General features: G+C 38.6%; 8 protein-coding genes across 9 annotated transcripts; 3 read left to right on the top strand and 5 right to left on the bottom strand.

The window, feature by feature from the left end:
- Positions 1-84: 84 nt before the first annotated feature.
- Positions 85-3,338, bottom strand: LOC18029402 (probable disease resistance protein At4g33300). Its single transcript, XM_006412307.2, has 5 exons — positions 2,543-3,338; positions 1,955-2,334; positions 1,511-1,866; positions 1,222-1,427; positions 85-1,120 (listed from the first exon to the last, which is right to left on the bottom strand). The coding sequence occupies exons 1-5, from the start codon at positions 3,225-3,227 to the stop codon at positions 285-287; spliced, it is 2,463 nt and encodes an 820-aa protein (XP_006412370.1). The 5' UTR covers positions 3,228-3,338; the 3' UTR covers positions 85-284.
- Positions 3,339-4,417: 1,079 nt separating this feature from the next.
- LOC18029401 (UDP-glucuronate:xylan alpha-glucuronosyltransferase 2) lies at positions 4,418-7,994 on the bottom strand. Of its 2 annotated transcripts, none has more exons than XM_006412306.2 (4): positions 7,776-7,994; positions 7,002-7,656; positions 5,248-5,773; positions 4,418-4,948 (listed from the first exon to the last, which is right to left on the bottom strand). In XM_006412306.2, the coding sequence occupies exons 1-4, from the start codon at positions 7,992-7,994 to the stop codon at positions 4,525-4,527; spliced, it is 1,824 nt and encodes a 607-aa protein (XP_006412369.2). In that variant the 3' UTR covers positions 4,418-4,524. The 2 variants fall into 2 exon arrangements, with proteins under 2 accessions (XP_006412369.2, XP_024004340.1); XM_024148572.1 differs by having other exon boundaries at positions 7,771-7,840.
- A 1,585-nt stretch (positions 7,995-9,579) lies between these two features.
- On the bottom strand, positions 9,580-12,082 carry LOC18029400 (protein TIC 22, chloroplastic). The gene is made up of 8 exons (XM_006412305.2): positions 11,633-12,082; positions 11,476-11,538; positions 10,938-11,012; positions 10,802-10,852; positions 10,645-10,704; positions 10,477-10,539; positions 10,035-10,070; positions 9,580-9,913 (listed from the first exon to the last, which is right to left on the bottom strand). Exons 1-8 carry the CDS (start codon positions 12,002-12,004, stop codon positions 9,821-9,823), a joined length of 813 nt encoding a protein of 270 aa, XP_006412368.1. The 5' UTR covers positions 12,005-12,082; the 3' UTR covers positions 9,580-9,820.
- A 612-nt stretch (positions 12,083-12,694) lies between these two features.
- On the top strand, positions 12,695-13,438 carry LOC18029399 (non-specific lipid-transfer protein 11). The gene is made up of 2 exons (XM_006412304.2): positions 12,695-13,098; positions 13,261-13,438. Exons 1-2 carry the CDS (start codon positions 12,746-12,748, stop codon positions 13,268-13,270), a joined length of 363 nt encoding a protein of 120 aa, XP_006412367.1. The 5' UTR covers positions 12,695-12,745; the 3' UTR covers positions 13,271-13,438.
- A 127-nt stretch (positions 13,439-13,565) lies between these two features.
- LOC18029398 (putative dihydroflavonol 4-reductase) lies at positions 13,566-15,297 on the bottom strand. The gene is made up of 5 exons (XM_006412303.2): positions 15,012-15,297; positions 14,810-14,938; positions 14,566-14,730; positions 13,958-14,263; positions 13,566-13,872 (listed from the first exon to the last, which is right to left on the bottom strand). Exons 1-5 carry the CDS (start codon positions 15,282-15,284, stop codon positions 13,732-13,734), a joined length of 1,014 nt encoding a protein of 337 aa, XP_006412366.1. The 5' UTR covers positions 15,285-15,297; the 3' UTR covers positions 13,566-13,731.
- A 212-nt stretch (positions 15,298-15,509) lies between these two features.
- On the top strand, positions 15,510-18,023 carry LOC18029397. Its single transcript, XM_006412302.2, has 7 exons — positions 15,510-15,871; positions 15,965-16,053; positions 16,146-16,284; positions 16,828-16,926; positions 17,057-17,179; positions 17,320-17,579; positions 17,660-18,023. Exons 1-7 carry the CDS (start codon positions 15,706-15,708, stop codon positions 17,768-17,770), a joined length of 987 nt encoding a protein of 328 aa, XP_006412365.1. The 5' UTR covers positions 15,510-15,705; the 3' UTR covers positions 17,771-18,023.
- A 508-nt stretch (positions 18,024-18,531) lies between these two features.
- LOC18029396 (protein WEAK CHLOROPLAST MOVEMENT UNDER BLUE LIGHT-like 1) lies at positions 18,532-20,976 on the top strand. Its single transcript, XM_006412301.1, has 2 exons — positions 18,532-19,089; positions 19,186-20,976. Exons 1-2 carry the CDS (start codon positions 18,532-18,534, stop codon positions 20,974-20,976), a joined length of 2,349 nt encoding a protein of 782 aa, XP_006412364.1.
- A 403-nt stretch (positions 20,977-21,379) lies between these two features.
- Positions 21,380-24,050, bottom strand: LOC18029395 (protein CYPRO4). The gene is made up of 2 exons (XM_006412300.2): positions 22,317-24,050; positions 21,380-21,855 (listed from the first exon to the last, which is right to left on the bottom strand). The coding sequence occupies exons 1-2, from the start codon at positions 23,955-23,957 to the stop codon at positions 21,574-21,576; spliced, it is 1,923 nt and encodes a 640-aa protein (XP_006412363.1). The 5' UTR covers positions 23,958-24,050; the 3' UTR covers positions 21,380-21,573.
- Between the last annotated feature and the right edge of the window lie 80 nt (positions 24,051-24,130).

Below are 24,130 nucleotides of genomic sequence, written 5' to 3'. Positions count from 1 at the left end.
TTTAATATTAATCCAAAGTTACGAAATTGCTCTTGTTTCTGACACCAGGCGTTTCGATGCCAAAACAAGTGTTTCCATGGATAATAACACTTAAAGTCCTTCTCTAATACGAAGATTAAGATAGACAAAAAAGACACTTGTACCGATTGAGTTTGTGGCAACTGTACAGAGAGGCCTTATATCAATAAATACGAAGAGAAGCTTACCACTAATCCACTAAACTAGTTACAGTTTCTCAGTGAGTTTACACTTTATTAACAACAAACTTCAGGGGTTTTAGGATCTTACTCATCGAGCCAATCTAAGTTGAAACATTTCTCAGCGGCTTCAATCTTTAATCCTGGAACGGCCTTCTCAACTTCTTCCCACATAAATGCAACATCCTTATCGCAAATCACATGGCGTAGAGACTCCAATGAAACAGCAGAGCTCAGTCTACCCGATAAACAGCATTCTCTCATGTCGATCTTCTCCAGCGTCTTCAGCTTTCCTATTTCCTCTGGAAGACTACTCAGGCTGACGCATTGTGAGATGTCGAGGTACTTAAGCCGAGGAAGCTCACAGATTTCCACAGGCAATTTCTGTAGCTCGGGGCAAGCATATAGCCTCAGAATTTCAAGAGCTTGTAGCTTACTGAGTTTCTTAGGCAATGCACCGAGGCGTGGACAATTTGTTATGCTTAAGGAGTTAAGAGATGTCATTCCGCAAATGCTTGAAGGTAGTGCCACGAGATCATCACAATGATCTATCGTCAGATCGCCCAATTTTGGGAAGATATTGGCGAGGTCAGCTCCGGTCTGATCAAAACTGTTATTGATCTTGCACAGAATCAGAGACATCTTGTGGAGGTTTTTCAAGGGAACTGTTGTGTTGGAGAGTTCAGGGACATGAACTCTCTCGAGCCAGAGACTTCTTAGTTTCGACAAATTGGCAAAAATTGAAAAGTCATCGAGAACCGCAGGGGACATGCCGTTGTTGATAATCACTAGGACCCTAAGCTTGCTCATCTTGGTGATGAAAGGAGGTAAAACATACTTGTCCGAAGAGAAATTAAGTATTAGTATCTCTGCCTTCGGGAACTCCATGTCAAAGTCAGACCAATCCATTTCATCCATCTCCCCTGCAACATAAAACGGATTTCCAACCAACATTATGATCCTGGTGATTATCGCATAAGAGAACTGAGGAAATACAAAAGGTTGCAGTAAAAGAATCTCTTGCCGGTATGAATAGAGACTATCTGAGCACTGTATGGCTCATCACTGTTCCTTCCCCACTCTCTTGGAAGCACTAACTCTCTTTTCGGCATCAGCAATCGATCTCTTCTGTTTACTTTCCCTTTATTGCATAAATGAAGTGCTAAGTCTCGCAAAACATCATGCTGTGTCACAAATACATCATAGTAGCTTGCATATGAAGAGCCAAGCCTGCAAATTAATATACAGTAAAAAATTAAATAAAATTTTGAACAGTATAAAGGTGAATAGCTACAAGTAATGGGATCCCTTACCGTGGATCTTTCCCAAGAGTAAGTAGATTCTTGTGTGACAAATCAACAAGAGTGGCAAAAGCATTTGCCTCCTCAAGATCATGTATCTCAATCCACATGTTGATGAGAACATCAACGGGAATCTTCCTGTCTTCAGGGAATGCGCCAAGATCCAAGAAACACTCTTTGGTTGTTGGGTCGAGATTTTCTAGACTAGCTTCCATTTGATGAAGTAATCTAGTCTCGTGAGTTTCATCAGCAGGTTCACCTCTCGATAACCTCTGCAAAGCGCCCTCCCAATATTTTTCAGGTCGGTCTTTTAGTGAGGCGCCCGTAACTTTGAGAGCCAAAGGTAGACCTTTACACTCTTTAGCAACCTGTGCCAAAACATAGACGAAATCTGAGAATCGAAAAGCGTTGGATATATACCATGCATCAGTTGGAGAAGAAACTATAGAAATTAACCTGCTCAACCAGGCTTTTGCTGAAACCAGAAGGGACTGATTTCTGACCAAATGCACAGAGACAGAAGAGAGAGACTGCTTCATCTTCCCTTAGTACTTCCACATCATAAGTGGCTTTAGGCTCTGTGAGTTTGGACCGTGAGACCACAAGAGTTGTGCAGCCAGGAATGTTACACGTCAAGCGGTCCAACGCCTCTCTTGTCCAAACATCATCAAGAATCACCAGCTTCTGTGTTTTAAACCCGCCCTCATACTGTAAATTCCAGTTTGGAACAGGATTTCCTTCATAACCAGTCAAAAAACCCCATATATGTGCTCTCAGCTCCTCAAGAATCGGAGATTGTGATACAGTCAGAAACAAAATTCGATTCTCGAAGTGACCTGACCCAAAAAAAGCAGTAAATTTACCATCTCACAAAACAGTCCACGAATTAAAGAGACAGTCTATGAATCAGAGAAACAGTCTCTGGACTCTTTTAACCAAAATTCAGAAACTCAACTGGATCATCAAAACATGTTCATCCTCTAATTCACAAACCTATAATCAGAGACAGGACAAGAGAAGAAAAAGAAGAAGATGAATACTTACATCGGACTTCGTCGTCCCGTTCAAGCTCTCTGGCAAGAGTGGTTTTGCCGACACCGCCCATTCCACTGATCCCTATAAGCCTTTCCTCAGCGTTGAAGAGCATCTTCTTCACCTTCTTCTTGCCCATCTCCAATCCAACCCCAAATTTCTCCGAATCGTTGTTCGTCTCAAGCTCCATCGTAGCCTCGGCTAACTTCATCGCATCCATTATCATCCCTCCTCCACCGATTTTCATGGAACCCAAGTGCTCAGTCATCTTCTCCAGGCTCCTGTCAACACGGTCGAAACGCACATCGGAATTGATCCGGAGAAGATGAACGTCTGCGAGGATGTGGGCCAAAATCTGATTCTTGAGGAAATCAGAGATGGCCTTCTCTAGCTTCTCCATTTTCCGCGCCAGGGTGAGCTGTCGATACAAATTCCAGCGACGGGAGCTTAAGACTTTCTCCGTGAGTTTCTTGCCTTTCTCTAGTGTATTCGAGAGCATACCGATTTGAGTTTGACGGTGAGGAGGAAGCTCAACGCCGCTGTACTGGATCTCCTTGATCGTCGGCAGAATATCCTCGATCAAGGCGACGAGTTTATCGGCGATGCTTTTGTATTTCCATGCTTTAGCAGAAATCAGAACGAGCTGTTTCAGGAGCTCAGTAGCAATTTCACCGGCGAAAAAATCGGTGACGGCCATTGTAGACGAAGTCAGTGAGCTCGAGAGAAAGGGATGGATTGGTATAATAAGGATAGAAGTGGAGGATCCCACTGGAAATTTCGTTGCAATTCGCAGTGACAGTGACAACTTCAATAGAGGCCATTGTTAAAATACCGGAGAAAGCAAGGAACAATTTATCAAAAAAAAAAAAAAAAAACAGCAAGGAAGAAGCAGCAAGCTAACAAAAAGTCTTCGGATGTGAGAGATGAAGAGAGTGGGCCGTAACAAAAGTCTTTGTAAATGTGGAAAAATGGGCCGTATCAATATTATATATTACTCGAAAGTGTTTGAAAGCATTTAAATTCAAAGAAGAAAGAAAAAAATGGTTCATTTTTCCATATAATTTATGTTCCTCATCATCACAGATTCACATCACAAATATCACATATTTGGATTTGATAGAGAGAGAGAGAGAGTGAACCCAAAGTGGAGGATCCGTGGAAGATCCCACTGGGAAATTTCGTAGCAACTCGCAGTGACAGTGACAACATCATTTTTAGAAGCCATTGTTAAAATACCGGAGAAAGCAAGGAACAAGCAACACGCTAAAAAGATTCTAAAGCATTTAAATTCAAGAAGAACGAAAACAATGTTCCACATAATTTATGTTCACATATTCCTCATCACACATGTTTTGGATGTGTGAGAGGAAGAGAGAGAGTGAATCGTACATAATTATTTGTTTATTTTTTACTAAAGTCTTTGTGAGTTCAAGTCTACCGAAAACAATAAAATATTGACAGGCGTAATGGTATTTGTTGATCTAATAAAATCATAATAACAAAAATCATAGACTTAGTTACAATGACATATGCATCTCAATACTTTTGTATTTTTTTGTGGACTTAACTTAGAAAATAAACTATTAAACGTTAAAAAAGAACATTGTTGCTCTTTCTTTCTTGTTTAATAAATATATATAGCTAGATATAGCTTTATATAAAATACATATTACAAACTAAAAGATGTACTATAGTTTATTATTTACTTATAGATTTGGTTTTAACAACATGAATGTCTAGGTTTCACTTACGGGATGTTTTAAGAAAAGCAACCACACAACTCGTGAAATTAAATTTCATAAACCAAATAAAAATAGTAGAACCACAAGAGTTGCGAAACAACGATAAACATTTATTTCAAAAAATAATTGTAAGATTCTCATCGACATTGCTCTAAGAATATCTCACACACACAACAAAAAAAAAATGAATACAGAGAATGGGGTCTCCTCCATATAATAATTTCTAGTAAATAGAAAACAAAAAAAAAAAAATTAACCAATCAAATAAGAACGACGTCGTCGTGGATCAGTAACATTGATCCTCCAATGGAAATCAGTGGAACCTCTAAGCCTGGCTCTCCTCCTCTCCCAGTTGATCTCTGTCCTCCTCTGTTTCGTCAGCCTGCAAAACCTCTGCAAATCTTCTCCCATGGCGTCGTGCACCTTCCACCACCTAACGTGCGCCGCGTCGCTAGCGTAAACCAGCTGCTCGTCAACGTCGAAGTTGCAGTCGTAGTCTCTGTAGCAAAGCCATGGTTTCCAGCCCAAGTAGTGGACCGCGTAGAGCTGAGGCGGCTCGGCTGCGAAGAGGTTGTTCTTGATGTTTCTTTCGTTGGTTGTGTTCGACCAAAAGTTCTTCAGAAAGTTTATTCGCCGAGGCAATCGATGCCACCACACGAATATCTCGTTTAGGTACCTGATTAACAAAAACATCAATTAATTATTCTTGTTATGGTTTAATGTAGAGTGTTAGTAGTAGTGTTATCATCAATGGATCGACTAAACCGGTCCGGTTATCTCACATCAATTTAGTGTTATGTGGTACTTTGGCTGTAGTAAACCACTTTTGGTGTTACACTTAAACATGACATTAAACTGATATTAGATAACCGGTCTGGTTTAGCCGATCCGCTCTTTTATACTCTGTTATGCACTATAGTAATGATCTATCTAGACTAAATTGGCTATGAAATAAATAAAACATAAATTACTTACCCTTGATCTCCACCGTTATATGAAACGATGTCGCTTCGTTGGCTCATAATCGTATTAAACGTACAATTAGAAGGCTCAATGACCATTACGCCGGAGTTGAATATCCAGACATCATTTCCGGTGGCCGACATCTGAGGGAAGTGGAAGAGAATGTCGAGATTGAGTAAGACGACGATGTCAGCATCAATGAAGACAACTTTATCGTATTCTGTCAATTGCCACAGTCGAAACTTGCTGTAGTTGTATTCGTTGTAGGAATCTTTCTCTGCAAGTGGGTTTCTGATTCTTAGGATTCGGCGAAGCTTCCATCCTGCGGCTGCGAGAGCTCGGAGTTTGGCAATGGAGATGGAATCATCGTGGAGAAGGATAAGATCACGTTTTGTGTTTGTCTGAAGGAGGCTTTGAGCCAAAGTTATGGCGCCACAGACATAAGATTCGGAAGAGTGGAGCACCGTTGCGTAGGCTTCACGTTTTGGTCGTCTTGTCTCTGCTTCTATCTTTGTTAAGTCAAACACTTTGTCTATACCTGTTTTTGTATTTATCATTCAAGAAAATTATATCATACACTTTAAAAAATATATATATATATTGTATATTGGTAGGTTAAAGCAGGTTAAATTAATTTTAATATTAAATTGATGAAATGTAAAAAAAATGTTTAACTATTAAATTATGACTAAACTGGTTGACATAATTTCCACCATTAACAAACCGTCTATCCAGGCATCTACTACGCTACTAAAAAAACCTACTTCAACGATTATTATCAAATTATAGTTATTATAGTAAGTTAAATAGTAAGTTCAAATCACATTAATCAAGCTCTGATCATAGTAATTAATATTAGTAGACAATAAACTTACATGTCATAATTAAAGAGTAGTAGGTATTTTCTCATTTATAATTTGCATATATAAGCTATCATCAACCTTATTCAATGATCATTTGTTTTCTTAAACCACAAGCAACTGTAGCTAACTAACTCGATCTACCAACGAATAGGAATGCCTAATTTGAAAAAGGCGAATACTAATATTGTTAACTAGTTTTCTTAATTGTATATCTCTACAAATCTTGTTTACAAAGCTAATTGATTGCAAAAATACCAAACATTTAAGTATGAGTTTTAAATTTATCACCACTAATTTGATTTTAGAATATAGCTTTTTAATGTAACATTAGCTTTTGATAAATGGTAGTTTAATCATCTGTCCATATGTATCAATGTAATTACGATTGATTTTAAAATCTCCTTTAAAATTGCAAGGTAGCTTGTAAGGCAATCAATATTTGGTGGTTAGCAAAGACATACCTAGAACACAACCACTAAGGCACTAACATATCTAATTAACACACAGCATAATTAAGCAAAGTATCCACATATATATCGACTTGTTTTGTTTTACACCGCAAATTTGTTACCTTTCACATCAACTTCACGTAATCAAGTCCTTTTAAGTTACAATGTCTTAGTCACTACATATGAGACTTTTCTATCTAAAGTTCAGTTCGACTTATTTTTTCTGTTTGGCTAACTTCAACTTTTAACCAAATTCAATACAAAACTTAAAAATAATTTGCTAAGGATACATAACATCGTAAAATATAAATATAAAAACAAACGGATTTTGGCTTCATCTTAAATTTTTCTTTTTGGGGATTACGCTTTAGTTATTAGTTTAGTTCCTTTACTCAAATTAAAATATTAAACAAAAAAGAAAGAAATGTGAGTTATTATGAAAGTAATTTTATACCTTGTGGTGCCCACAAAGGAAGAGCAAGATTGCAAGATCCGATTGGCAAACTAATCTTCTGCTGTAACCTAACCACCTCAGGCCGATACAACCACCAATCTCCCTCCCTCTTCTCCAAATCATCACACCGGAAAATCTCAATCATCGGTTGACATTTGCTCCAAAACAACACTTTGCTCTTCCATGTCCAATCCGTCTTCCCTTTCCTGGCCGCCAAGTTAGCCGCAACTAGGTTCACTTGCAACCTCAAAACCTCTCTTCTCCACCCTTCTTCAGGGTACTTACAAGGCAGCTTCACTACTATCAAATCCAACTTCTCTAAGCTTTCGAAATCAGGCATCGGTATCTCAGGACATGTGGGAACCTCCGTATCTTCCTCTTCGTCTATCCATTCGGGAAACAAGTCTTGCCAAGTGAAAAGCTTAGAGACACGCTCAAAATGTATGTGAATCGTGTCACCATAACGTTTCCATTGTGTAAGATCAGATTCTTCCATGTTCACCATCCCTATCTTTGTTTTCCCTAACCCCTTTGTTAGAATCTCCTCCATGAAGCTTGGTGCCTCAAGCTTGGTTTGGTTACTAGCGGTTTGCGAATCTTTCTTGTTTATTTGGTTCTCTACAACGAGTTCTTGCATCTTCACTCCTCTCTCCACCTAATATCTCCAAAGATTGATCAAATAGAAATATAAAAGATACTTACTAGTCCGAATTTCGATCCAGGATTATCCCATGCATTATCAAAATAAAACAAAACAAAAAAACCTCACCTTACCTTAGGAGTGCAATCACGAAAGGAGCATCCAACAAAGGAAGCTGCGCTGCTGAAGTAGACTGATGAAGAAGGGTGAAGAAAAAACGCAGTGTAGAGAAGAAAAGAGACAGCGAACAAGATTAAATTGAAGCGTATCAATGCGGATTTGGATGGAGCCATCTTCATTATCATCGTCATGATCGTCCTCCCGTTTCTCAATGAAAAACATTTCTCTTTCATTTTTTTATACTAAACAAATGTTCAAGGGAATTGTGTGTAGGATGATGGTTCTCTATATATATACGGTCCAAGTAAAGTAGTTAAGGAATAGAAATTAAATAATATAAACATGGGTAATTAGTAATATGTGTAGAGGTTGAGTTATTTTTTATTGAGGAAAATAATAATAAACACACACAAAAAAAAAAAACCGTCTAGAAGAGTTTCATTGGACGTGTCAATGGATTTTCTTTACTCAAAAAAAAGCCTGATGGATTTATACATTATACTAATATAACAAATATGTCACCAACGATTTTGGGTGGTTGAGCTACAAAAAATGAAATGAGTGTGCAAATACGTACGCCTTAAGCTACGTATTTGTTCTCACCTCCAAATGTGGGACCAAAATTAAATTACAATGTAAAAGGATGCTATAATGGAAAACCACCCTCTTCTACATCTCATCTTATCTCATCCAGTGAGGTTATGAGTCAAGCCACGACGAACTTAGGTAGAAATGATCTATAGTTGGTAAAGGTTCAAAACTCGCAAATTATTATTTTTTTTTTCCGTTTTGTCTATCCATTCATAATGCTTGTAATTAATGAGGAACATGTTGAATGAGTTTTGTTACAATACTATGTTTGGAGGAAAACGAGTAATCTATCTGATAGAGACAATCCAACAATATTTTTCTAATAAAATGTTAAATCAAGAGTATATAAGATAGAAATTTCAAAAAAAAAAAATATTTACTAAACTCCACCAACTACAACTTCAGATTTCAGAAACAGTAATACAAAAGATCATAATAATTCACGTAGAGAATTCTGTGAGTAAAATTTCCAAGAGAGGGAATATGCTTAATGTAGAAATACACTAAATAAACGTAATCGTTCTTCTAATATATTTTCCGACAAACAGTGGTAGGCCTACCTTACTATTTTTAGTAATGTTTTAAATTTAATTCGAAAATAACCAATAACAGAATTATTTTAATATTCCACCAAGGAAAAAATAAACAAATTAAAATTAATGTTAATAAGAACCAGGTTTACCTGATTCGACTTCTACTTATTATATGAAGGTAAAATATACAACCTGAATATTCAAGAATTGACGTGGTAAAGTCTTAAAAGGCAAAAAACGTAAGAGTTAGATAATACTTGAATCCAAAACAATTGCGTCTGATTATATCCGCAAATGTGTGATTAGTGTGAAATAGAGGCAAAATCTTCAAAAATGATTGTGCGAAGGAGCAATCGGTCAACGTTTTTGGTTCTACTGTCAACATCGGTTACAGGAAGGATCATTACTTCTCATCTCATCCCTTCTCTCCTTTTCTTGTTGTTAATTCATATTTTTGTGTTTTAACAGTCCCTAATAATAATTATTAATTAGTTTGTCTCAATCAGATTATCATCATTTTTAAGCTGAGATGTCAAAGCGAGTTTTGCGATGGAACAAAAATAAGATAAATAGGATGATAAGACATCGTAGCTTTTCGTATGTTAACCACACAATTAATCAAAAATTAGCCTAAACAAATATATCATTTAGGCGTATCAACCTACTTGGATTAGAGTTGGCTGGTTTAAGCTGATTGAAAATGGATTACAGCTTCATAACCTTAAACCAATACACCATTCACCATTTTATCCGTACAAACAAATATAGGTTTTGGGTATGTAAGAACCAAGAGAGTGAATGGTGTGTGTTAAGATAAAGAAACGAAAAAAAGATTACTGAAACTGTGTTGAGCTCTGCAATGATGATATTGCAAAATATCAAAAGAAAAGCTGTTTTATCAAATAAAAATACACAAACTGTGTCTCTCGTCTTTTTTACTCTTGAATCACCTCCTGCATGTGTTGTGCATAACTTCTTCCTGGTGGAATGAATATTACATCTTCCCAACCTGAATTCTTCTCGCTCCTCTACAATTTATTCATTTCAGATTAGTAATTTTTATTAGATCCACGGGGTTTCTGGCTTTAATTTCTTTAAATAAAGTATTAGTACCTCCTCGACCCAAAAAAAAAAAAAAAGTATTAGTACCTCCATTTTCCTCAAGACATCTTCCAGACTCCCAACCTGTGAAAGGACAAGATTAGTTCCATGGTGACGGCAAGAAGACTCTTTACATACCAATGCAGTGGATTTTCTTCGTTGTCATATCTGAATACAAGGTATGATATGTAACTTTAATAACGATAAACCTTAGAATTCATTTTAACTCATAGATAGATTTACGTAGGGGATCAACTAGATACCGCTAATCTCTTCACTCTTTCTACAGTTTTCTAAAATTATCCCTTTCTCTCGCTGTGCTTCCTCTGAAAATATGGTCTTATAAACACAAAACATATGAATACCGAACATGTATGAATGCTAGAAATCACTAATACCGCCAATGCAGCTACTCCCACTTTTTAGTCAACCACATTGTTTTCAACTTATTACTGGCCTATTAAAATACAAGGAAAATAGGAATCATTACCATAATTTGTTGATCTCCTCTTGATGCTCTTGTATACTTTGATAGTTCCCTCTCTATATCTTCCTGAAAGTAGGCCACGGCAGAACTTGATTTTCAATAACAGTAAAGCAAAAGTTATCTCGCCTTTCTGGAATTTTGAGAAACTTTGTGAGAGTATTGTTAACCAACCTTACTGAAATAGACAGGGCAGTAACGTTTATTTCGTTTCCTCACAACAAGAAGCTCAGACTGCAGAGGGCAATTACGAGAGAAAACACCAGAACATTAAAGATGGTAGCCCCTGGCAAAAGGAAGGAGGAAATGCCCAAAAACATTTTTTTTTTACCTGGAATACCGGAACTCCATCAAACCCATTCTTACTACCTGAGGATTTGAGCTGGGACGCAAGGAAATATAGCTTCAGGATTACGATTGAAAAGACAAATAACTAAGTAGCAAGTAACAATTGCAGGAGAACAAACCTCCAATGCATTCTTTATTTGGATTGGATCTGGCAAGAAGCGAAAAGAAATCCCCTCAACTTTCAATAAGTACACCTGTAAACAACATCCTCTTTTTCAACTTCTGGAAATGCATTCAGCTACAACTCATGAATGTAGCTACCATGATCGATCACGCAAATAACACAAAAATTTTCCTCTAAAATAGTAGCAAGCTCCAAGGCAAATTAGAGCGTCCGATGATCATGCAACCAAGTTTTCCCATTTTTTGCATTCTTTCTAAGTGTTTCTTGAGAGAGATATATTCATTTCAACATTCCTGCGTGCACAAGAACTCAAATCTCCCATTCATTTGAACTTGGCAGTAGGAGTTCCTATTACAAGCCACTAAATGATGCAAGACATGAGCAAGTCAACTTAGAATGACCTTCAGATCACATAACTCGTAAGAAACAGAGAATTTGTATGTTTTGTATGTTCCAAAGTCCCTGACCATTTGAGTTAACCAATGGCTACTACATTTGATCTAGTGTAAGTGATCATAGGGAATGGGAACTACCTGGTCCAGATTAATGGGAACAACCTTAGCATTTGTTTTCAGTTCTCTTCTCCGAAGGCGCGCCTGAAGGATAATAGATAATTACGAGCTCAGAGACTTTCCATTTTCAAAAAACCCTTTTCACTGGGGGGAGAAAGAGCAACAAACGAGCAAAAACCTGAGCAAGAAAAGCTTCAGCATCCTCTTGCCGGAAACAGAGCAAACCGATAGACTTGTCGCCGGTAGGATCGGAGATAAGAACGAACTCGTTATTGGTGTTGCTGACAGTGAACACAGAGGTGCCAGCGAGAGCTTTAGCGACATGAGATGGATTCAATGTAGTCGAGGAGGTTACAGCAGTGGAAGAAGGCTTGGACTGTGAAACGGAGGCGAACGGAGAGGGAGGAGAGAAGCGTCGAGTAGTTAGGGTTTCGGCGAAACGTTTGGTGTCTTCGATTCGGGCGGAGAGGTCGGAGGCGAATCGATTACAGTGGTGGTGAAGGAAAGAGGAGAAAGAGAGGAGAGGATTGGGTTTTACTGATGACTCCATTTTTTGGATTTGCAGAGGAAACGAAGAAGGAAATTGAAAAACCTCTCGTAACTAAAGAAAAGGGTGAAGAAGGCTCTCAAGCTCAAGACTCGGACTCATCTTCTGGGTTTATTGGGCTTTTTTTACTGACTCTTTTTATTCGGCCTTTCGACAAATTTTTTTTAAGGTAACAAAACAATTATTAATCAATTATTAATTAGTGGTCATGAAAGCCATAGATGAATAGAACTTAAATAAGTTGTACTCGTTTCCTAATAAGTGTCTGACACATTTTACAGATTAAAAAATTAAGAAAATATATAAATATATATTTAATCAATATACTTTTATAACATTTAATTACAAAAGACTATAATTTTTAAATGAGAGATAAAACAGGAAATAAAAGTAAAAAATTACATTGAAAATGCAGAATGACATTCTTTTTGAAACAAAAAATGAAATCTAAAACGACACTTATTATGAAACGGAGAGAGTAATAAAATGTCTCTTTCGACACCAATTTAAAGGAAGCTGTAATTACGTTAATTAATGTTCTCACAAAATTATAGACGAAAGGGTTATCTCAACTTCCGTGGTCACTCCAAATACATGACTTACAAAAAGCTTAATCACTTAAAATACATGGAGATGGCACTTTCTTCACAAGTTTCTCCCTATAAAATAGTGGTAGTAGTACGTAGATTAAGTAAACAACATACAAAGAATACAACTCAAACAAATTTTTTTCAAAACTGATAAATGAGGAACGTCGTTAGTAAAACCCGCACAATCTTAGTGCTCGTAGTGACACTTTTGATTGTGATTGCGTATCATGAAGGGGAAGCAATACAGTGTTCGCAGGTGAATATGTACTTAGCACCATGTTTGCCTTATCTACGAGCTGGAGGAAACCCGTCGGTACCGTGTTGCGGAGGGCTGAACAGTCTAAAAGCAGCGGCGCCAGGGAAACCGGATAAACAAGCAGCATGTCAATGCTTGAAGAATGTAGCTAATGCAATCCCCGGAATCATTGACGACAATGCCAAACAACTCCCTGCTAAATGTGGTGTTAATTTGGGTGTCCCTTTCTCTAGGAGCGTCGACTGTAACAGGTATATCTTTATCTTGCACCAATACAAACATTCTTTTTCGATTTTAATGGCTATTAATATGGTGAAAGTATTTTTTTTTATGTAGTTATATTTAAATTACGTTGAGTAACGTCGTGACTTCTGATTTTTGAAATAATCCTCTAATTGACTTCTTGTGAACAGCATAAACTAAAAAGAGGACGACCAACGGCCATGCAGCTATAATAAAAGTGGATATCCTGAAAGAGCAAAAGCCTTATGAGCAAGTTAATTGAATACTTTGTTATTAATCTTCTCTTTATCATCTCTATACTTTATACATGTAATCATATAGTTCTTGGCAAATAAAATGTGGAATTCTCTCATTGACATGTATTCTTCTTTCGTACTCACAGTCTCGCTTCGAAATGTTTCTGAAAACATTGACACTCTGGGCAAAGATTCATGATATTTTTAAGAAAATGACTCATGAATTTTAGTAGATAGGGGGGTAAAAAAAAATAGTGACATTCAGTAGATAACACTGTAGCTCTAAAATTTGAGTTATATACTGATAATCCTTGTTAGCGTTAAAAAAATTTCACAACATTGTAATTATATTGAACAGACATTGATACAAGGGAACATAACCTGAAAGATGGGTAATTTCAAAATTCAGTACTGAATGAGGCCCAAATCCTTCAACCAAGCTAGCATCTCCTCCAATCCTTCCCTTAGACTTCGAGGGCTATAACCAAGTTCCACCTTAGCCTTGTCACAAGAGTATGACCATTGATGTCTCAGCACATCCACTGACTGCTCATTTACAAAAGATATTTACGACTTTAAGATTATTATAACGCCAGTTAAAGATTATCTACAATGTCTAATTGAAACTCACCGGAGGACTGATTACTGGAAGCTTTCCTGTAACCCGAGAGATTAGGACCGATAACCATCCGTATGCTTCGATTACCCATAACGGAATGCTAAAGCTTGGTTTTTTGGTTCCAGTAATGAGTGCAGCCATGTCAAAGACGTGCTTAAAAGAAGCATTTTCCCCGGTGAGCAAGTATCTTTCACCAAACCTACCTTTCTCCATTGCAGCAATATGACCCTCCACAACATCATCGACATGGCTGAAAGAGCATTTATCATTCCCATAGCCAATATATCCAGGTAATCTCCCACTAAAACGCTCGATAATCTGGAATGACAACAGTTACAGATACTCTCACTATGGTTCCAATTTAAAATCCGAATGCAAGACTTAGGCCACATAAAAAGCACAATTAGGAATGACATATATTCACTATCCAGTTCCGTAAAAACACATTGGAATGCTATTGTTTAAAGCGATCTTGTTAATCACCGACATGCATGGATCTTGCACAAAATAAAAGGAAATCAAGTTCTGAACTTTATCACTTTATCAATCCCACCAATGTATCTCTAATCAGCCTAAAAACATTTAACACAGCAAAAGGAAAAGATCAAAGAGAACCATACCAATTTAGCAACCATATTGCCTGAAGTGAGCTTGCTTGGACCATAAATAACACCAGGATACATCAATATTATCGGCACACCTTCAATCGCAGCATTCAAGGCAATCTTATCAGCAGCAACCTTCGATCTCTCATACTCCGTGCAGAAGAACCTCTCACTATGAACCTATTCTCAAGACCCAGAGCAAATTGGAATCAAAATCAAATAAAAATCAAACACAATCATGAAGCTGAGAACATCATACTTGATTCTCATTAGCAACAGATCCATCGGTAGACCCAAGGGCGAAGAAGGAAGAAGTGTAGATAATCTTCTGGATGGTTCTCGTCTCCTTAACTGCTTCCAAGACGTTCTTCAGTCCACCAACGTTGACCTAAGCTTCAAAAATCACCATTAATCTCTCCGATGATTTACTGAAAACAGAGATGGTGTACAAAAAATCTTACGGAGACGAATCGAGATGGATCCGGAAGCCAGGGCTCAACCAAAGCCGCCGCGTGGAAAACGATGTCGCAGCCGGAGCAAGCATCCGCTAGCGAACGGTAGTCGGTTACGTCTCCGTATGCGAGCTCGAATGCGTCGTCATCGGTTTCTGGAGGCAGGACGGAGACGTCGCTGGTGCGACGGACCAAGGCTCGTACGAAGTGGCCGCGACTGAGGAGGGCGTGGCACAGTCGTGCGCCTAAGTAACCGGAAGAGCCGGTGACTAATATTTTCATTTTTCTTTGTTTTTTTCCCGCAAACCAACCAATATTTGTTGATGATATATAATTATCAGGGGTAAAAGTGTCTTTCGAGAAAAATTTGGGTTAATTAGCGTAACCCGATACAGTTAACTAAACAAAGTACAGTACGTAATTAATTACCCAACCAAAATTTACTGTTGTTCCTTCGAGTAGAGTAGTGAGAATCGAAAGTTGCTTAATTTAAAGCATACGTCTTTGCTCTCTCTCCACTGCTCTCTCTCCCACGATTGATTCTTCCTTTTCCGCCGTGAGAACCAAAAAGGGCAGAAATCGAATCTTCTAGTTTCCGATTAAAAGCAAAGTGTTGATCGAAGCGAGTTTCTGGAGATCTTGAAATCACCAATACAGGCAGAGAGAAGGCGGGAGGAATATGGAGGAATGACGGCGGTCGGAGATGGCGAGGGGAGGAGGAGAATGGACCGGAGGGATCACCGGAGGCGGAGTTCTCTCCTACAAAAGAATTACTCTACTCGTTTGCTTTTTCAACATTCTTATCGCTCTCTTTGTTCTTCGCTTTCTCTATGCCTCTTCTCTCCACATCTATTCCAATAACGACAACGGTGCGTCTTCTTTTTTGTTTCCCTTTGAATTTGTTTGTTGTTTACCTCTCGGATTTCCCCTTGAAGCTCTGTGTTTTCCATTCTATTATCCAGTTGTTGAGTACACAGCAGCTGAGATTAGGAAAATGGAGGAATCTATTCGGATTCGAAGATCGAAAGAACCTGCTCAGCTTGTTAAATTGGTTAGTGGTTTTTAATGCAAACTTAAATTACTTCTATTTCGGTAGATGCATTGGCTCTCATAATGTTTGCTCATGATCTATAAACCATATAGGTGAGGAAGCTGAAACATGATGTCGCCACTGCAGAGTCGAATACTGAGCTCTCTCCTGATGTAAAACACAAACTAGTTGATGAGATCTTGCAGCGTTTAAAAATATTAGAGGACAAGTCCAATGTTACCCAGCTCAGAGGTTTGTGCTATTCTAATCCTACATTAAAAAAGGGATCTCTGTTTTGCTACTAAGCGATGGCTTTTTAATGTTAGCTTCATAATCAGTGTCAAGTATAAAGTCTTTACATTTATTTTGAAACTGCCACAAACTTACATTCATCAACTTTTCTGATCAATTATCTGCTAAGAATTTGTCTTCTTCCCTCATTGAAATGTGATGGTGTCTTGTTGACCAGATTTTTCTTATTACCTAACCTGTGTGCAAGATGTGTTCGATGTCAAAAGCTCAATTTAGTAAAGATATCATTGTCATTTATGTGGAAGTGTAATATAGCTCAAGACCCTAAATATATCATTCATGTGGAAGTGGAATATAGCTCAAGATATCAATAGTGCTTGCTTTTCGATGCTTCATTTGCTTGATCTGTTTTGATAGTTTATTCACTTCCACCTTACTCATTAAGAGCGATTTGTTACTGTTATCGGCTGCAATAGTTTTCCATGTCACCCTTCATTCAATCTATTGACCCTTGATACCTTCTTATCTTCATTTGGCGAACAGAAGCTGTAGAAACGTGGCGCACTGAGAAGCTGAAGGAAGCTAAAGAGCTGATTCAAGAACAAAATGGGGTAAATTCCACCATGATACTGGAGGAAGCAGGTATATACTCATTACGAGCGATTGCTAAGTTACCATGACCAAAGATTCATTTTATTCAACCCTCTGGATCCTGGGTCATTGTTCATTATAATTAGAGGTGAACTCTCTGTGTGCTGTTACTATCATATAGGGATGCTGGTAAGAGCTTTGGAGTTGGAGTGGGATGTGCTGTCTGAAGAGATTGGGTTTTGGTTACCTGCTGAGGTTAACAATGAAGAACACGATGATAAACCTGAAGGAGAGGAAGAGCCTGGTAATATTATCTTGAAATTTCGTACTTTCCTGATCTCAAATTTTGCACTTCGTTCTAATGGAGAGAAGTGTGACGAGGTCATAACCAAGAAACTCATCAAGTTATCCCCAATTTTTTGTTTTTTTTTTTCGAATTTACAGAGGAGATATTAGCAGGCAGACCAGTGCCAGCTGTGTGTAATGTAGAGCTTCACACAGATTATGGTGGTGCTGCTGTGAGATGGGGACTTACGCATCATAAAGAGAGTGCAGCAGATTGTTGCCAAGCTTGCTTAGACCAGGCAAAGCGCGCTAAACCTGGAGAAACGAGATGCAACATTTGGGTTTACTGCCCATCTGAGTTTGGTTGCTATTCTCCAGATATTTATGAGCATAAACATCAGGAGTGTTGGCTTAAATACGTAAGAAGTTGCCTCTTTCACTTGTCCAGGTTGGAATTTAAAGCTTGTCTCATACAACTATATGTCTATTTGAATTGCAGGCAGAGAAGCCACAACAGAATTTCAAAGACAGATATTCAGAGTCATACAGAAACAACCACCCAAAAGCGCCTACCATCGTTCCATGGGTTTCAGGCGTTATAACGGCTTGAAGAAAAACCCATGTGGACAGATTGATTGGGACAATAGGAGAGAGATAGTTTTGGTTTCCTCAGTTGTGTTACCATATTTTTTTAAGAGTCTTGACACTGAAGTACCGTACCAAGATGCTAACATCTTTGGCCGGTTTGTATACGAGAATAGAATGTTTTGTTTTGTTTTGTTTTATTTGTTTGTTGTCTTTGAAGCGACAAGTGTCTAAAGAATCATGTTTTTGTCCAAGCTTGATGTAAACTGTACTTTTTACTGGTTTTGTTTGTTTGTGTCTTTGCTAATTGATGCATATGTATGCGATACTGGAAAAGTATGGAGCGTTACACTTGATAAATCAGTTTTATAAAGATTCTACTGTAGATTGTTTTCACCAATAATACAGTCTATTCTTCTTTTTTTTTTTTTTTGATTGAAAGTCTATTCTTCTTTTTAGTAATGAATGAAAATAGGCATTAGAAGAACAAAGCGATTTGACCAACAACAAAAAAAAAAGAGAACAAAGCGAAAATCACGAGGGAAAAGAGAAAAAGAGAGGTTCATCATTCATTTGTTTCCAGGAATATCTCTTTTCTAATTATAGACTTTCGAATTGTGTACCTCTCTTTACTTGTCTAAAAAAATTTCTTAATCGGGATATTCATTTATTCTCTTCTACTTTCTTCATTTTAGTTTCTATTCGTTGACTCTTTTTCTTAAATGGCGACCTTCGTTCACTCGTTTTAGCGTTTCTCTTCTAAGTTTTGGTTTCTAGCTTCCATCGATGGAGGATTTGAAATTAACAGAAGACCCAAGTGTAACCTCAGATGTTACTGGCAATGTTGAAACTATAATAAAGCCTAAGTTGCATCAACCACAAGCAATACCAACAAAACTAGAGAATAATGAAGCAATTCAACAATCTCTACACGAAGATTCAACTGAAAATGGGAAAATTTATCTGGATGACACTTTTTTGCCCTCCAGTTTATCAAACACTCAAGCAGAAGAAACACAAGATTCTTCTTCCTCTTCTACTACTCCTACTTTTGTTTCTGAGATTGTTCTGCCTCGTGTAAAGATCAAGAACGGAGCAGAGGGCACAACAAGAAATGGTGTGTCTCCAAGATCTTTGTCTTCCCCAAGAAGCATTGGATCTCCAAGAGCACTCGTGTCTCCAAGATTTGGAGTATCATCACCATTGAGCAATGGAACACCGAAAACTAAACATTCTTATAAAGACTCGATTGATACAGCATCACCTTTTGAATCTGTTAAAGAAGCTGTCTCCAAATTTGGGGGAATCACTGATTGGAAAGCACATAGAATGCAAGTATTAGAGGTATAGTTAGTCATGCGTGTGTATATATATATTAGCCAAGAACTTCTTTGGCTTTGTATTGTGCTCACCCTTTTTTTTTTTTTTTTTTTAATGCAGCGACGCAATTTTGTGGAACAAGAGCTAGAAAAGATCATGGAGGAGATTCCTGAGTACAAGAAAAAATCAGAGACGGTAGAGATGTCAAAACTGCTAGCGGTTGAGGAGCTAGAGAGCACAAAGAGGCTCATAGAAGAGTTAAGGCTTAACCTTGAAAAGGCGGAAACAGAAGAAAAACAGGCAAAACAGGACTCAGAGCTTGCAAAGCTGAGAGTTGAGGAGATGGAACAAGGAATTGCTGATGAAGCTAGCGTTGCAGCTAAAGCACAGCTTGAAGTGGCTAAAGCCAGACATACATCTGCGATTTCAGAGCTGGAATCTGTCAAGGAAGAAGTACAAACTCTGCAAAAGGAGTATGATGTCTTGGTAAAAGAAAAGGAGTTGGCTGTGAAGGAAGCCGAAGAAGCAGTTTTGGCTTCTAAAGAAGTTGAGAGGAAAGTTGAAGAACTCACTATAGAGTTGATAGCCACAAAGGAGTCACTGGAATGTGCGCATTCTTCTCACTTGGAGGCGGAAGAACATAAAATTGGAGCAGCCATGGCGCGTGATCAGGAAACTCACCGGTGGGAGAAGCAACTAAAGAAAGCAGAGGAAGAGCTTCAAAGACTTAAGCAACATATAGTTTCTACTAAGGAGCTAAAAGAGAAACTTGACTTTGCTTCAGCATTGCTACTTGATTTGAAGAAAGAATTGGCAGATCATATGGAATCATCCAAGTTGAAGGAGGGAAACGTAGCTAACAGTGAGATCTTATTACAGGAAAAATCCCATACAGATATACAAACAGCTGTTGCTTCTGCAAAGAAGGAACTCGAAGAAGTGAATCTGAACATCGAGAAAGCAACTTCTGAAGTGGAATCCTTAAAGGTAGCATCGTCTTCCTTGAGACAGGAACTTGAGAAAGAGAAAACAGTACTTGACTCAATCAAACAAAGAGAAGGGATGGCATCGATAGTGGTTGCTTCTCTAGATGCTGAGATCGACATTACGAGGACCGAAATAGCTCTTGTTGAGTCCAAGGAAAAAGAAGCTAGAGAGGTAATGGAAGAGCTACCTAAGCAACTTCAGCAAGCAGCGCAAGAGGCTGATGAAGCGAAATCATTCGCTGAACTTGCTCGTGAAGAGCTGCGAAAGTCTCAAGAAGAAGCAGAGGAAGCAAATATTGGAGCAAATACAATGGAGAGCAGATTGTTTGCAGCTCAGAAAGAAATTGAGGCTGCTAAAGCTTCAGAGAGATTGGCATTAGCCGCTATCAAGGCTTTGCAAGAGAGCGAGTCTGCTTTGAAGGAGAATAATGTTGATTCTCCAAGAAGCGTAACACTGACATTAGAGGAGTACTATGAGCTTAGCAAGCGTGCTCATGAGGCTGAAGAAGAAGCCAACGCAAAGGTTGCTGCAGCGGTTTCTGAGATCGAGGAAGCCAAAGAAACAGAGAAGAGGAGCTTGGAGAAGTTGGAAGAAGTAAACAAAGAGATGGTTGCGAGAAAGGAAACACTTGGAGAAGCTGTTGAGAAGGCGGAGAAGGCTAAAGAAGGGAAGTTAGGTGTAGAACAAGAGCTGAGAAAATGGAGGGAAGAACACGAAGTAAAGAGAAAGAATGGTGATAATGGAGTGAACATAGAGAAAATTCAGGGAAGAAGCTTAGAAGGTTCGAAGGAAGAAGAAGCTGAGTCTAATGAGTCTCACGGAACAGAGACAAACCCAATTCCACAGGCAAATCCTGGAAAGAAAAAGAAGAAATTTTTCCCAAGATTTTTTATGTTCTTGATGAAGAAGAAGTCACATAAGTGAGTTTGATGTGAAGAAGTTAATTGTATAAAATTTTCATAAATGTAAAATCGATACTAAAAGAAGAGTTAAATTTGATACTAACATAGTAAACACCAATTACAAGATTGATTGTGTTTATCTTGTCTAAATATGTCTGCAACAACACATGAACCAAACCAGATCAATGCTGTACGAGTTATTCCATGAATCAAAGAATATATATTTGTTAAACAGTAAAATTCTGCAATTTTAATCCCTAGTCTGCAACATTCTCTGCGTATTGTGTCATAATTGAAGGTTGCATGTATAAATCTTTTCTGGCAAATTTTTTTTTTTTGGTTAAGCTCAGTGAACTGGATACGCTTTCTTCTTGCTACATCTTCCAAAATAAGCTTCTTTCAAGTGAAAAACAGAAAAATGCAAAAAGCCAAAACCAAAATGTCTACAATATGATCATCTTAAAAGTCAAAGTCACACCAAAGTAGTTAAGCAACATCTCTAGATGTCTTTTCCCTGAATCTAACAGCGTACTAAGAACCAGAACATTGGAGTTTCACATGGTTACAGGACATAATAGAATTCAAATTATATAAACTAATGATCCATCACTTGCTTGTTTCATCGCTTGCTAGATAAGCTGAAAGAGCTGACTTTCATGGGAGTTGCAATGACCAAAGGCGCTTCAGGTGAACCAGAGATTGCAAAGTTGTCATTCATGAAGCGGCTGTCCACAATAGATTCATTTCGAAGGACTATCTTGTAGCAGTAACATTTCTTCAACCCTTCCTGGTCATGGTAGCATTCATGAGATCCATTCTTCACTTGTTGAAAGTTCCATATCACACTGAATTTGCCAACAGTTGCCACCACATGACGCTCTTGTTTCCCATCCTCCGTGACCTAAAATTTCCACAAGAAAAAATCTTTAGATGGATTAAGAAAAAAAATCACCAGCAACTGACGAACACTATAACCTATCCTTTCAAAAGTGAGGGACAAATTGAAGAAGACAAGCAAAGCTTGACATTATGGAAAGTGATAACATCTTCAACAGTAAATCTAGATGGAAACAGCTGCATAAAGTTACCAGCCCAGCTATACGAAAGGTATCAAAGAGAAGCGTTTCAGCTAAGAGAGACCTAATTTTCAAGGTGAGAAAGAAAGAAATCGCATGGACAACTCTGGTCTTTGTGTGCGAAAAGAAAGAAAGGCATCAATAGTTCAATATGTTTGTCTTCCAGTAAATTCTTAGACTTCAAATATTATATGCACTATACTATGCACAAAACATGGAATGATTGATGTGGTTTATCTAGAGCAAGAATGTCACTTTGGCATTGCGGAACTAGAGTTTTGCTTACCCATGAAAACTGAGCATTGCGGAACTTGTTGTTAGATCCAGCTAAATGTGCGTCAAGAGGTCTTAGCTTTAGCAACCTTGGTGCAGCAATCTTATTTCCCATGCGACCCTCGAAGCCAGTCTTTGTTTTGCCGGCCTTGTCAGTGAAAAGGGTACAGATAACGATCAAATATGTGTCAGTTGTACCAACTATCCATTTCCCATCAAAAGTAGCATCCACATGAGTTACAGGCGCACCAAGGCCAGGGAAAGCCGTCTTAGCCTGCCTCATAGTGTTGCTAGAGTAGAGTCTAATCTTGCCATCAAGAGAACCAACAACAATTGAGCCATCACCAGTGGTTGCAAAGCACTGGAAGTTAGTCCCTCTAGAAAACTGATGCCCCTGTGCCCAACTCAAGACCGGGGCATTGGCAGTAGCAAGATCCTGAACCATCCCATATCTGTCACGCATATCCCACCTGCAAAGCCTATTGTTATCTAGACCGAGAAACGTTGATGCAGATGGGTCCAATTGAGCACCTTTACCATCGTTAGTAATGTCACTCATAGAGATATCCACTCCATCTTTCTCGAACTTCCACTCGGAAATAACCTTGCCGGTTTCAATGTCAAGCTGATGGATTCCTCGTGAATGAGGCGTTTGGCTCATGGGACTCATGAGCAGCATGTTAGTCTCAGCTCTCATAAGAAGAGCCTTTCTCGGAGCTGAGTGAGCCCTATCATAACCAGCCTCAAAGTTAACACAAACACCTTTCCCTTGAATCCCTTGCCTCATGTTCTTAAAAACCTGAATACCAGAATCTCCGACAAGAAAGCTATTATCTAAAGCACCTAGAGCTAAGCTATGTATGCCCTCACTAGTAGCTTCTTCAAAGGCCTCAGTCAGATCCTGTGTGTCTCTCAACGGAGTTGCAGATTGAGGGCTGTTAAGCAAAATTTCATCAGCATCTTCCCACATGGAATCATCAGCAACCTCAGGATTCGCCCACCCAATGAAATCTTTCCCATAGATTTTTGCCTTACTTGCCTCATTGAACTCAACCCCATAATTGTTCTCAAACAAGCAATTGTTGTAGCTGCTAACAAAGGAGGCGAAATCTTCGCTGGTGGCGAATTTCAATGCCCAAACAGCTTTAGCAACGAAATCTACACGGCGTTGGTCTTTGTAGGCCTTCAATTGCATTTCATCCGAAACCTTTTCTCGGATCTTGTTGCCGACCTTCAAAATCCACCACTCCTTTTCCTCATCTCCGTTCGCGTCGTCGTCTTCTTCATCCTCATCTACTTTGGAGGTTTTAACGAAGCAATAAGCGGTGAACTTCTCAGCCGTGACCCATTTGGCTTTGGGCGTATTACCATTGATGTAGCGGAAAAGCCGAGTCGAGTTCTCGGTAGACGGAGATGAGTATTTCAGCTTCAGGGCATTGAGCTTTGCCTCCACGTCGTCCACGTCGTCCAGTGATGAGGGAGATTTAATTCGGCGGCGACGACCACCGGAGGAAGATGTCTCTAACGTATCTTCCCTCGAATCCTCGAATTTGTCTTCCTCCTCTTCTCCTTCTTTTCCTTCTACATATTCTTCATATTCGTCCTCATCTGATTCACAGATCTCCAGATCTTCATGACTGTGAGCTGCCCCCATACTCGAAGAACCCTCAGTGAGAGAGGTAGAGAAAATCTGGAAATAACGGCAATGAGACTCAAATGAGTGAGAGTGGGAAACTGTTGTAGAAGAAGAAGGAGAAGAGAGCGCAAGTTCGAAATTTGAAAAATTAGGGTTCTCTAAAGCATGTGTTGCTGTCTGTTCCCTTTACA

Source organism: Eutrema salsugineum, unplaced genomic scaffold (genome assembly GCF_000478725.1).
Source record: "Eutrema salsugineum unplaced genomic scaffold, Eutsalg1_0 scaffold_1, whole genome shotgun sequence".
NCBI lineage: Eukaryota > Viridiplantae > Streptophyta > Magnoliopsida > Brassicales > Brassicaceae > Eutrema > Eutrema salsugineum.
This window is presented reverse-complemented; position numbering and strand designations above follow the sequence as displayed.